The sequence below is a fragment of the Typopeltis vanoorti genome, chromosome 12 (assembly GCF_054136105.1).
Source record: "Typopeltis vanoorti isolate ZY-2024b chromosome 12, IOZ_Tvanoo_1.0, whole genome shotgun sequence".
In the NCBI taxonomy this organism is placed as follows: Eukaryota; Metazoa; Arthropoda; class Arachnida; order Uropygi; family Thelyphonidae; genus Typopeltis; species Typopeltis vanoorti.
The window spans coordinates 72856090-72869466 of NC_143560.1; the positions used below are offsets into that span (position 1 = coordinate 72856090).

The 13377-nt window shown below is 34.8% G+C and overlaps 1 protein-coding gene across 2 annotated transcripts in view; it reads right to left on the minus strand.

The window, feature by feature from the left end:
• Positions 1-13377, minus strand: part of LOC150100883 (uncharacterized) — a 211958-nt gene that overhangs the window by 172334 nt on the left and 26247 nt on the right. For both annotated transcript variants that reach the window (XM_090401599.1, XM_090401600.1), the window contains exon 2: positions 7314-7523. In XM_090401599.1, the coding sequence (XP_090257725.1) occupies positions 7314-7490 (177 nt within the window). In that variant the 5' untranslated portion in view covers positions 7491-7523. The remainder of the gene's footprint in view (positions 1-7313; positions 7524-13377) is intronic.

The following is a 13377-nucleotide window of genomic DNA, read 5'->3' on the forward strand; positions in this document are numbered from 1 at the left end:
TTAATAAAAATACAAACAATTCTTAGTTCACCCACAGTACAAAGTTTTAATCCATGAGCACATGACTGTATACATAGAGGAATTCCAATTAAGCATGCATGCTACTGTTTTTTTAATTAAATTCCTATTCGATAATTGTATTGATGATGTCTTATGATACATAAGACGAAATATTTACATAATAAAAAAGTTATTTACTATGGCATAGGTGTTCTATTAATGATACTCCACAGGTTTCATTATATAAGAAAGCATAAGAACATAAGACATAATAATGCACAAATACAAGACGGATCTAACTTAAATATATATTTTCATTGGTATAAAAATTTTTGCCCAAGTATCAAAATTCAGTATGACTTTCAAATTAAACAAACAAGAACAGAAACTAGTATACTCAACAATGAAACACATGTGTAGCATAATTACATTACAGTAAAATGAACTTTAAAAAAAAGATTTTAAAAAATTTATTTAAATTAATTCTGGAATTTGTAAAGAACTATTTCCCACAAGACGGATAATTTTAGTCCATTCTTTCTATTTGGATTCAGTCGATGTAGAAAGATCACAAACTCTCTTTGTATAGAAATTCCAAGAGATGATTACCTTTTTTAGGAGAACCTTAATTTTCTTCCAAAGAACTCAATGCAGTGCTAGCATGCTCTGCAAGTCCTGACTGCTCTGGTTCATGGAACTTAAGATAGTTTAAATGTTCATCACATTGTACAAATGCAGATCTACCTGTTTGTTAAATTCTTTGCCAGCATTACTACTTTGCTGGCAAAGAATTTGGCCATCAAAATGAACTTCTGGAAAACAAACAATTTTCTGTTAGTGATTTTATCCTTGTTTTATCCACAGTACTAGCTGTGGATGAAACCAAAAGAAGTGAATTGTTCTTTCTCCGTGACTAAATGGAAATAAAACTCTCTTAGCTAATACATAAATATGCACAAAGTGGGTAAAAATTTGGTGGATATTAAAAAATAGATTGAATGCACATTTATGTTTAATATTTATTTTATGGCATCACATTTTGTGGGTTTAGTGCATTGCTCTGCTCAGTACATACTTATCACTAGGTGCTATAAGATTTCACTCCTTTGAATGGGAAGAAAAAATAATTACATCTTGAAAAATCAGTCAAGTGAAATGACATTTTTTAATGAAAAGAAAAATTGCTGTAAGCAGCATCATGTTAAGCAGACACCTTCTTGTATACAGCAATTTTGCTTTTGAAATAACATTAATAAATGTTATTTCACTTGACTGTGATTTTTCAAGACGTAATTATTTTTTCTTCCCATTCAAAGGAGTAAAATCTTATAGCACCTAGTAGTGATAAGTATATACTGAGCAGAGCAATGCACTAAACCCACAAAATGTGAGGCCATAAAATAATGTCCACCAAATTTTTACCTGCTAACTTATAAGATATAGCACAAGGAGCACCAAAGTGAAAAAGAGATAAAAAATAAAATATTCCATGGTCACAAGTTGCACATGACACTCTCAGTGAAGAGGATGCACTTGTGGAATACAAACAGATGTGAATAACAGTCAACTACAAAAGACATTAATATTAGTAAAAACTCATATGGAGGTAGCAGGTTTTTTCCAGGAGAAAAAACCCTGCTACCTCCATATGAGATCGACTAACTCATCTTCAATTGAAAAAGTCCATATAAGGATTCCTCCCGTCATGACGAGAATCGAACTTAGGCCTTTTCTAATCAAGGGCACAACGTACCATCATTCTTCCAATTGTGCTATGGAGGCGCTTTTTTTAAGTCTCAACTCCCAGTGATTTTTAATGACGGTAATCAAAAGGCACATGGGTGACTCATGAAATATTTCAAGATTGGTTTGTGAATTATTTAGATCAGTAGTGATGATATCTTCAGACTAAGAATATGGTGAAGAAAACTTACCTATTTGATGATAACACAACAATTCATAGCTTAGACCTTAAGTATTCCCACAATTCATAAGGTTGAAATTTTTGTTCTTGAACACTATCTCATTTGAACAAACAAAGAATCAGCATGCCATTGCAAATTTTAAGAAGTACCTTATGTTCGAAGAATGTTTTGTGATGACAATGGAAAATGCAAGAAAACATTAAAATAAATCTGCCTTGATGTGACATCGGAAGATGTGGACAGGCTTGTCCAGTCTCATTCCAAAGAACACCTTGAAGAAGAAATCCTCAACATAAATGAAGTGCCATCAGAACATGTATATACAGATGCTACAAAAAAACTCAAAACTTGTTTAGGAAATGATTCTCATATTGAGTCGTATACTTTTATCTTTATCCTAATGAGATATTGAAATTGAAACAATCAAAAACTGATTCATTCTTTAAGAAGAAGAAAAACATAACTCACCTAAGAATGTTAGTCTATCCCCTCCACATCACTTTCACAGCATCCAAAAATTCTATACTGTTTGCTGCACAATGATGACAACAGGAAGGTGTTCTGTGGCTTTCTCCCTCCAAAAATTGATGTTACTGTGGATGTTAATAAGTTTGATAACATCAAACTTCCATTGCTAGCCAAATGAAAAATTCTCTTACCACATTTTTTGGATCTTAATTAATTAATAGTAAGCAGACACCCATTATATAGGTTTTCAAGTTTCCATGGGATGTTGTAGGAGGATTGATTGATTTCTTTCTTTCTGAGATTGGCTGCATTTGTCCAAATACAAATGCAGTTGGAAGGGGACGGGTAAAGAACAGGAATAGACGGATCCCTGTTCTTCCAAAAAAGTTCATCATATCATGATGCTATCATCATGATATGATGAACTTTTTTTTGGAGGCATACTCTGCACAGAAAGAAAAATTAATTCCTCTCAAAGATCTTCATAGTCTCTGTCCCTAGTCATGAAGATATACTTCACATGCAAAATTTTGTCTGCTCACACTGGGTAAATGATTACAAACAAGAATATAATTTCTTATCAAGTATAACTGACTTGTAAGAAGCAATAACAGTATAACATACTTCAAATGAGATCTGCTATTATTATTATCTCATTATCTATATGGATCACATTATGAAGGAAAGTGGTATTAAACACGATATCAAAATTGGTATCATGTTTACCAATTTTGATAAAATTGGTAAACATGATTTAGAAGTATAAATGATTTTATACTTCTAAATAAATCTGCTACAAGTCTGCAAGATTCCCTGACTAAATTGAATAACTGTTGTAATAGATAAGGTATGAAGGTCAACAATAAAAAGACAAAAACAATGAAAATAGGCAGAATCGTTGAAAATGTCAACTGCATTTTGAACGGAGAACCTATGGAACAAGTAAAACGTTTCAGCTACTTAGGCACGATTTTTAGTGAAGATGGTAAATTAAATATGGAAATAGACAACAGAATCAACAAAGCTGGTATGGTAGGAAGTCAATTGAATAAATTCATATGGAATAAAAGAGAAATTAGTGGGAACACTAAATTAGCTGTATACAAGACGGTGGATCTGAGAGCTGGGTCAGAAGTAAAACACTTGACCAAAGACTAGAGACTGCAGATATGAGAGTCCTGAGAAAGATTAGAGGTGTGAACAGATGGCATCAATGGCAATATCATGTTAAAAACGAGGATATTAGGAAAGAACTTGACATTGTCAGCATCCAGGAATGCATTAGCAGAGCTAATCTCGGGTGATATGGTCACTTAAATAGAATGGACGAGGAAAGATTAGCAAAACAAGTGTTCTCTGCCAGGTTGGCAGGAAAATGATCCAGAGGAAGACCAAGATATAGGTGGATTGATATGGTACAAAGTGCCTTAGACAATAGAAATATAAGATCTGATAACGTAGGAGTCTTGGCAAGTAACAGACTGATTTGGAGGAGGATTGTAGATAGGAAGTTAGTAATGATGTAAATTTTTCATGTAGTACTATCATATCCTGTACACCCCTTGAAGGTACATGGCAGGAATTTGATGATGATGATCCTCTGCATGGAGTACCAGGACTCATTGTAAGGGTTCCTTCACACTACACTATGCTACACTATGTCTTGTAGCCACAGAGATCAAAAAAAAAAAAAAAAAAATTCAAAGTTTTTACTTTAAATGCAAAGTAAATAGTGCTTAAAGGACTATCTCCAGTCAGGAGTAAAATCGTGCCTGAAAATAAAATTTCAGAACAAATATCTACTTCAAATACTGTGGATGTACTTATCATATACAAAAGAAGCTGATAATGATATCATTTTAAAGGTAACAGGAACGATCAATAATATTTTCAAATCTAACTAAGTTCAAACACATACAAGAACAAGAGTTAATAAAGTTCTAGTAAATTCTTCCCCACTATGTGGAAGTGAATACAGATCACAAAAACTGCAGAAGAAAAAGAATAGAAACCAGAGAAATTAAAATCCTTATAAAGGACGATATCTCTGGGACAAAAAAAGTACAGAAATACAGCAATCCCTCAATGAATGTGCCTAATGTGTTCTTTAAAATGGGCATATTAATCAAAAACGCACTAATCAAATATAATAACTTATGAGAAAAAGTATAACTCGTTCCTCGATTTTTTTTTATAAAAGAATTAGGGTATGTCTCAAGGCCTAGTTAAAGGGAAACCATGAAGCTGAAAGACAATAAAGGATATTCAGAATATAAATTTATTATTCTACTTCTTAACAAAGTATTGAGCAAAAGTAGTTTACCAGGCATTCTATTTCTTTTTTTCACACAACTGATTTTTTTCACATGGCCTCTTCTACTCTTCTGCAAATTTTACCGCTTCTCTTTTCATCAGGGTCAATCTCTAAACATTGCAGCTTAAAAACTTCGATTGTACGAAAAATATTTTCAAACTGTTTCTGTGAAATCTCTTTTGGCTGACTGTCAGTGGTTAAATTTTCTTCACATTCTTCAGGATCTTCCCACTATGCATCTAAATTTAGCAGGTTGAAATCATTGAATTCCTCAAAATGAGATTTAATTAACTCTTATTGACGTTATCATTGTCAATCTCATCAAAACCCGGTTCACATCCGATGTTGGCAATTTCCTCAACAACATTATCCATTTCATTTGAAAAGCCTCTAAAATCGTTTGCACAATGTGGAAGAATGTGCTTCCAAACAGTTCACATATTGCTAGCAGCAATTTCATTCACCTCTGCAACTTTATAGCAGGCTGAAATTTTTCTGATTTCGCAAAAAGCCTTGTAAGGTATTCGCTTCCAAAAAGACTGGTTTCATCGATATTAAATATCTGTTGTCACCATAGTTCCCTTCTTCCACAATTTTCTTCAAAATCTCTGGATAATTTACAGCCACCTCCATATCTGCACTTGCAGCTTTGCCTGTGATTTGTTGGCTATTTCTCTTTTTGAAATGCTCAAACTACCCAGCACTAGCAGTGAATTCTTATTTTCCATCATTGATAGCCATTTCTTTCAAGGTTGCAGAGACTTATAATGTTTTTGATTTAATAAGGTCAGTGCTTGGCGGAATCTGTTTTTGGTTACAATCTTCAATCCGTGTAGAAAGAAGTCGCTCTAATTTAATCATTATAATATTTTGATTTCGAGTGGTCTGCATGCTTTGCTTAAAATTGCTCTTATAGTTGATTCACCTATTTTTGCACTGGAGTTACCTTATTCATGTTTCTTTATTATTTCAAGTTTTTCTTCCAATGAGATTACTTTTCAAACCATTTTCACACTTCCACTTTTTTGCTCACTAATTCTTTTAGTAATTCTCATGATTAAAGGTTGGGAAAATACTTTAAAATAAAAAAGTAGGAAAAACAATTGCAAAGAAGGCATGAGATATGATCAGCAAAACGCTATGTAATTAGCAGATGACATAAATTTTGGCTGAAATTTGGAACATAGCATACATGGAAATAGTGTGGTATGCCATTAAAAAATAACTTTGTAAAATGTTTTAATCAGTAATTAACTTACCGATGCATAGATAGAAAATTTTTAAAAACTGTAACATTTATTTTTAAGATGTATATGGGTGCACTAATCGAATTTTAGAGGTGCATTAATTGCATTTGGATATAGAAAAAAAATGATGCACTAATCAAGAGACTGCTAAGAACTAAAGAACTAAAAATAGACCCAGTATTGGACAAAATATATGAATATGCAGGAATAGTTTGAAAGTTTAGTTCAAGACTATCTAAAAAAAGATACTTCAATACCACCGAGTGAGACAAGGACAACCAAGGAAAAGATGAATATGGCTGGAACAGGCCACTGGACCTAAATCTCTGAAGGATGGTAAAAAAAAAAACCTTAAAAACTGCTAAGTTATAATAGTGAATCAGTAAAAACCTCAAACATCATTATCTTTCATTGGTTTGTTTTCAAGGTACTACCAAATGATGTCAGGATTGCGTTTTGGTAGCACCAAAGTTCATAAGGTTGTCCTTGCTCCACTAAAGAATAACAAAAAAAAACTGAAGGTTGGTTATGAAAGATCCTAATGCTTCAAATAACTGTGTACTACAAGATTTGTAAAATGAAAATGAGGAATGGAGTGTACAGTCATTCTCAAAGCCATGGAGAGGAGTTCAGGTTAGTGAGAGAAAGTTATTTATGTACAGGAAGAAAAGAGTGAGTGAAATTTATAAGCACTTGTAGGATTCCAGAATTGGTAGGAAAACCCATTAGGAAAGAAACAATCAGGAAGGAAGCTAGTAACAGAAATGTAAAGGAGACAAGGCAACGAATGCTTAAATATCAAAAAGTGATCATATGCATTTCTCTAAACCATCCATAGCTTGTGTCCAAAAGTAATGGCTATTTCAGCTATGCAGAAAGAATGGCAAAATCCATACTGCTTCCACAGGTGGTGGTGAAGTTAATGACCTTATGCATGAATTTTGTAAGTGACATATGAGCAACTGAATGATAGTTTATTCACTGACTTTTATCACTCCCTCCCTCCCTCCCTCCTCTCTTTTTTTTTTCTGAATTGGGCAGGATACAGATAACAGCTTATTTCGATGCAGTGAAATAAATGAAATTCCACTAAAAAGATTGAAAATACAATCCAGGTAGGTATTAAATCTAGAGTACATTTTCAGCACAAGAGGACTATCATCAGGACCAGATGACTTACTGGCAAAACTATTCAGGATTCTTTTGAGTTCTTGTACAAAAGAAATAATAAATGGAAACAATAAAAACATCATCAAACACTATATCATGCAAATTTTAATTTAAAATTAAAGCTTTTCAATTTGTAACAGATGCCACACTTACATAAAAATGTATACAGAAAAATATATCATAACATACCCAAAGAACTTGACAATGCCTAGGTGTAGTAAGAATTACATTCAATTTTAATGGCACTACATCCATTAAAACATCTACTATCCAGGTACTTAAATTACTCATGTAACATCCAAACAGGTTCTTCTCAGATACTGAATGAATACTTTTACTGCATGCTATTTTTGATGAAAGTACCATTGAAAATCCTGTCCTAAATGCAACGTATTTGACCTTAATAATAAAAAGAAAAAGAATAATATATATACAGTATATATATGATAAAATAAAAAATTAAATTATTTCATTTTAAAATAAACAAAATGACTTCTTCAAATATTTGTTTGAAAGATTATTAGTAAAAGTAAAAACATTAATCTGCTTTTATTAAAATAATCCGCGCGGTTAGCCTAGTGGCTTTGCGCTTCGCAACCATATGCCTGGGGAAGGAGTGTCCTAGGTTCGATTCCCGTCTACGACGTGAGGAGCTTAAGGATCTTCCTCAGCCATAGCCAAGTTAGCCGGTCTTGGGCGTGGGCAGCAAGGTTTTTTTCCACCAGTTTATCTGAGGTTTTTCATCCCGCAAGCAGGCAAACCGGCCCCGTGAACACACAGGTTACAGTCATAAATACTTACGGCAAGGAAGGCAACGGGAAACCACCTTGCTCATAACCATCTCTCCCTAGAATGGTAGCATATAGCTACCCTCCCGCGGCCGTATGGCAGATGGGAACCAGAATATATTAAAATAAAACCTCCAACCAACTGGGTATGGATTTGAATCCTGCCATGGACATGGATGTTTGCAACTAAGAATTTCATGAATGAATTTCATCACCTGGTGTGCTACTATCTCTTTCACCTACTGGAAGCAGTGGTCTCACACTAGGAAATGAAACCACTGCCTCCAATAAGTGGAACAGTGGTCTCACACCAGACCACAGTTCCCAGATTGTGTTAAAAAAAAAAAAAACTGCTTAAAAAAAATCTTTCACTCATTAACAGTAATTTAATGTACTATACTTTCAAGCCTCTGTGAGTGAGAATCACACACACACAATAGCAAACAAATTAATTCAAACACATTTTAAAGAAAATAATAATAATTCCATAAGAAAATAAGTACAAAAATTAAACTCCAACTTTACCTAATTATTTATATGTGCTCCTCTGTTCCTAATAAGTACATTCATTTGCTTTGCCATGGACTCTACCAATGTAGAACACGATTTTCTTATTTCTGCATCTCAAAACCAAACTTTTACAATGCATTGGCCCTATCTAACTTTTGGAGACTGAGGGGACAGTTCAATCTCCATCAGTAGCCACTCAGAGATAGCTGGATCAAGACTATCACTAATAATACATGAAGTCCAGAGTGAAGAGAGGCGACTGACAAGTGCAGCCATCTCGTGGTTCCCAATCCTAACACTATTAATTCGCTGTATGAAATTAGTGTAGGTTCTACAGTTGATTTTCTTGAGTTTATGGTAAAAAAAAAATCCCACTTGTCTATGCCAGAGATCGATTAACTTGAGAGCTGGTCAAAAAAATGCTTAGTAAACTTGGCAACAGAATTAAACTCACGATGCTTTTTTTTAAGCTGATCTAGTTCCTTGAATGGCACACACACACTACTTTCATTGAGCTACAGGCTCTGTTTTTGTTAAAATAAATCATCTACCGTCTTTTACCTTTTGTATCACAATTTAATTTTCCAAGTTTCTTTTCACTATGGCCCACAAATTTTCTGTTGGGTTAATGTCAGGAGAGTTACCTCACAACTGAAGCAATTGGATGTTGTGATTTTTGAGGAACCCTCACTTTTTTTTAAAGTGTGGCATGGAGCAAGATGAGTTCTTTGTCTTTCTTGATCTGTGAGACCACTTTTTTCTCCAATATTTTTATGTATTGGCAACTTTTCATCATACTGTCAACAGGCACAAGTGATCCTGGACCATCATGTGTAAAACAATCCCAGAATATCTTTTAATTGGATTTAAGTTAAGGGATATTACATCCCATATTGTTTCATAGCCGAATAAGAAACTCGAAGAGTTTCATGCCGAATATAGAAACTATATAAAGTTCTGCGATTCCAAGTGTAAGCAAATAAATACCTGGATAGTGCAACAACTGACCCATTTGGTAGTGCAACACTGAGGCAACTCATAGTAAGGGTGGAGCAAGCTTTAACTTAAATAAGTTCAAGTCACCGAATTGAAGCCTTTGGCTCTTCATATAATTAGTAATTTATTAGGACACCTTCTTGGCAATTCTCATAGTAAGATATGTAAGTTCTGTTTGCTACAAACTTGGTATTATAAACTAGGTCTACGTACTCACTGATGAGACCTCAATAAAGGTTGAAACCGGTCTGGGTAGTGACCTTCTCTCATAATGTGAACAGTAATACAGCTCCTAGGAGTTAGGTTTCACATTATAGGTAAATACCAAGAATAGCAATCGGAACTTGCTCCACCCTTACTATGAGTTGCCTCAGTGTTGCACTACTAAATGGGTCAGTTGTTGCACTATCCAGATATTTGCTTACGCTTGGAATCGGCGAACTTTATACAGTTTCTATATTCGGCATGAAACTCTTTGAGTTTCTTATTCGGCTATGAAACAATATGGGATGTAATATCCCTTAACTTAAATAAGTTCAGTCGCCGAATTGAAGCCTTTTGCTCTTCATACAATTAGTATTTTAATTGGATGTTTAGGATAGGGTATGCACTCTCCTTGGACAAAGAAATGATTCTCATCCGAGAATATGACCTTCTTTCACTTTGCAACGGTCCAATCTTTGTAAACTTTGCACACTGTAGCCTCTTTTTCTGCATGGTCTTCATTAACAGTTGTCTCTTTTTTTGGTCTGTGGGCAGTCCTCTCTGTTTTCAACAATCTTCAGCAGACTGTCATGTCAGAAACATTAATCCCACTAGCTGCAAAGTCTATTTAAATTTACAGCAGACAATCTTGGATTCATTTTGCTTTTCCTAACTAATAAACAATCTTGAATAAATTTTACTTTTTTTTTTTGCCCACATATTCCTTTTCTGTCAGGAGAAAAGGTACCTGTCTCTTTAAACTTCTTTAAAATCGCATTAACAGTACCCAAACCAACATAATACTGATTGACAATTTGTCTTTGAATCATGGATGTGTGCTGAGAAAGAGTACGTATTTTTGAATGCTTTCTAGGAGATATATCAATTTTATAGCTACACAAAATGAATAGAACACTATGAATGTCAACTTGTTTACACTATTAAAAATGCACAACACTATTAATAAACATCATAAAGACAGTTAAAACATGCAGCACTCAACCAAAATAGTGAACTAAAACCAGAACCAAAATTATAGTGAACTGAAATAAAATTCAAACCAAAACCAAAAACTTAATGGAAGTTTTTCCACTTGGTTATACTATAAATTAAAGATACCAAGAAATTATATACAGTTACACCTCGAGTTACGTAACATGTGACTTACATAAATTCGCAGTTACGTAATAAATCTACTAGCGTGTATGAACACGTTTGCGGCTTTGCGAAGGTGTGTCTTTGACAGCTTTATTGCAGTACAGTAGTAGATGCCTCACGCCGCTAGCTCAGTCACTTGTTAACACTGCTAGTTTCATTGTTTTTTTACCCTTAAAATGGAATGCAAATGTAAAACTGAATGTGCTGGTAATAAATCTAAAAAACAAAGGTCTGCAATTACTTTAGAAGAAAAGTTGAAAATTCATATGTATGAAGACGGGAAAATCCTATTAACAATAACTTGGGAAATAAATTGACCTCTTTCGACAGTGAGATGCCGTTCAACAAAGTCAAGATGACAACTCAGACCACCTCGACTACCCTCAGCCTTCAACATCGAAAGGGGTAAAACTTCCTGCAGAACAGCATTCCTTAGAACAGTCAACTTAAGGCCATTACAAGACATTTTTTTATTTGAAAAGCGAATATTTCAGTTTGTTTTTATATTATTTTATATTATGTATTTTTCATACTTTCATATTTATAGTATGTATATTATTCAAATACAATTTTATCAACGATGTTGATAAAAATTTTTATAATTGATTTTTTTTTTTAATCGCCTCAAAAATGAAAAATATTAAAAATGAAAAATGTCTGATTAATGGCAAAAAAATTAATGTAAGACAGCAGTATGAGTATTTATTTATTTCATTTTTTATTATTTTATTTATTTATTCTTTTTTTTCACCAGAGGTCAGACCAACAATTGTTGTAGTGGTTGGTCAGTGTCATTAACAAACCAGTTTGATTGTAGTATAGCTTGTTTCCTGTGTATAGTTGTATGCTCCAGAAGATGACCTTGACATAAAGGTCGAAACGTCGAATGTAGATTTTAGTTATATTAAACTAAAGTTTTTATTCAAACACGGTAGTTGTCTCCATAATTTTCAAAAATGCATTCGGATCACCGTGCAAGCTTAAAAGAAAGGATGTAACAAACAAAGTTTGTGCCTGAAGTATTTTCACAACTCAGTATCCCATAATGCAAAGCACATATCCTTGCAGATATGTATAATGTTTTGCATTATAGTAAGGGTCACTACCCAGACTGGTTTTGACCTTTATTGAGGTCTCATCAGTGGGAGCCACACCCAGAGGTGATACTAAGGTTGAAGTAATGCAGAGGTCATATTTTCATATACGAGTAGCCAAAAGATGCCACACCTTATGTCACACATCTGTAATCTCATCTTCCTAACATCTGATCTTATTGTTTCTCTCTTTCCATCTCTGGAGTACCATTCAGATATCATCTTTGTCCATTTTCAGTGATGATTCTTGTAATATGATGAGCCCATTATCTCATAACTCATTTAATGGGTATAACAATGCTTCCTACCCTGGTCTGAGCTCTGACCCATACAATTTCTATCCAGAAAGGTAACATAATTAGAGATTTGGGAGTGACGGTTGACAATAGACTGAAGTTTAGAAGGCATATTGCTAGTGATGCAAAGGCTAGTCTGGCGAGGTATGTCAGAGCATACACCTGCTCTGACATACCTTGCCAGAGAGCATCCAACCTAGAATAACCCAACTTTGAACTTCTTTAGTTGAAAACATCCCTTTATCACTCAGTCCAATTCATCTGCTGTCTCTATCACTCCCCCAACACAACCAACCACCCTAAGCTCTTTAATTTCCTCTCCCTAAAAATCGACTATCTCCAATCCCACTTTCCCAACAGCAAAATCATCCTCCTAGGAGATTTTAACATCCACAACACTAGCTGGCTCCGGTTGTACAGATCTTGCAGGCAGAGATGCTGAAACATTTGCCATCACTAATGACCTTACACAACTTTATCCAGATGCCAACCAGAACACCAGATAACCAAAACCACTCCCCAAACACCCTAGATCTCTACCTCACCAATGACCCTTCCAAATACACAGTGAAAGTAGTGAATCCCCTGGGCAATTCTGACCACAACCTAGTGCTCATCTCCCCCCCATGCAACAATGTTTACACAAACACTCCCATACAAGAGTAGTTTGGCACTAGAACAGTGCCAAGTGGGACAGCCTCCGCAACTTCTATGCCGCATTCCCATTGTTGGACTATTGCTTCCGTCCTTCCAACACAAACATATGCACTGAGCTTATTACCAAAGTAATCCTCAACATGAATACATACATTCCACACAGCACTCTGAACTGCCATTCCCTAACGAAACCCTGGCTCTCCAAAAGATGTGCCAAGGCTGTAGAGATGAAACACCAGACATACCACAACTGGCTGAAATCAAGAACCTCATCCTCCTTCAAAGCTTACACTGAAGGCTGTAATAGATGCAAAAAAAAAAAACAATCAACGCTTCCAAAACAGAGTTCGAAAGAGCAAAAAGCAGGAAACTAGCAGCCTGTCCAAACGGCAGCTGAGCCTTTTGGTCTCTCGCCAAAGCAATTGTCCGTAACTTCTGTCCAACACTATTCCCACCTCTATCAGACGCTGATGGCTCTATCTGCATCATCACCCACAGAAAAAGCCAATCTTCTGGCTTCATACTTTGCTTCCAATGCACGCATACCTGG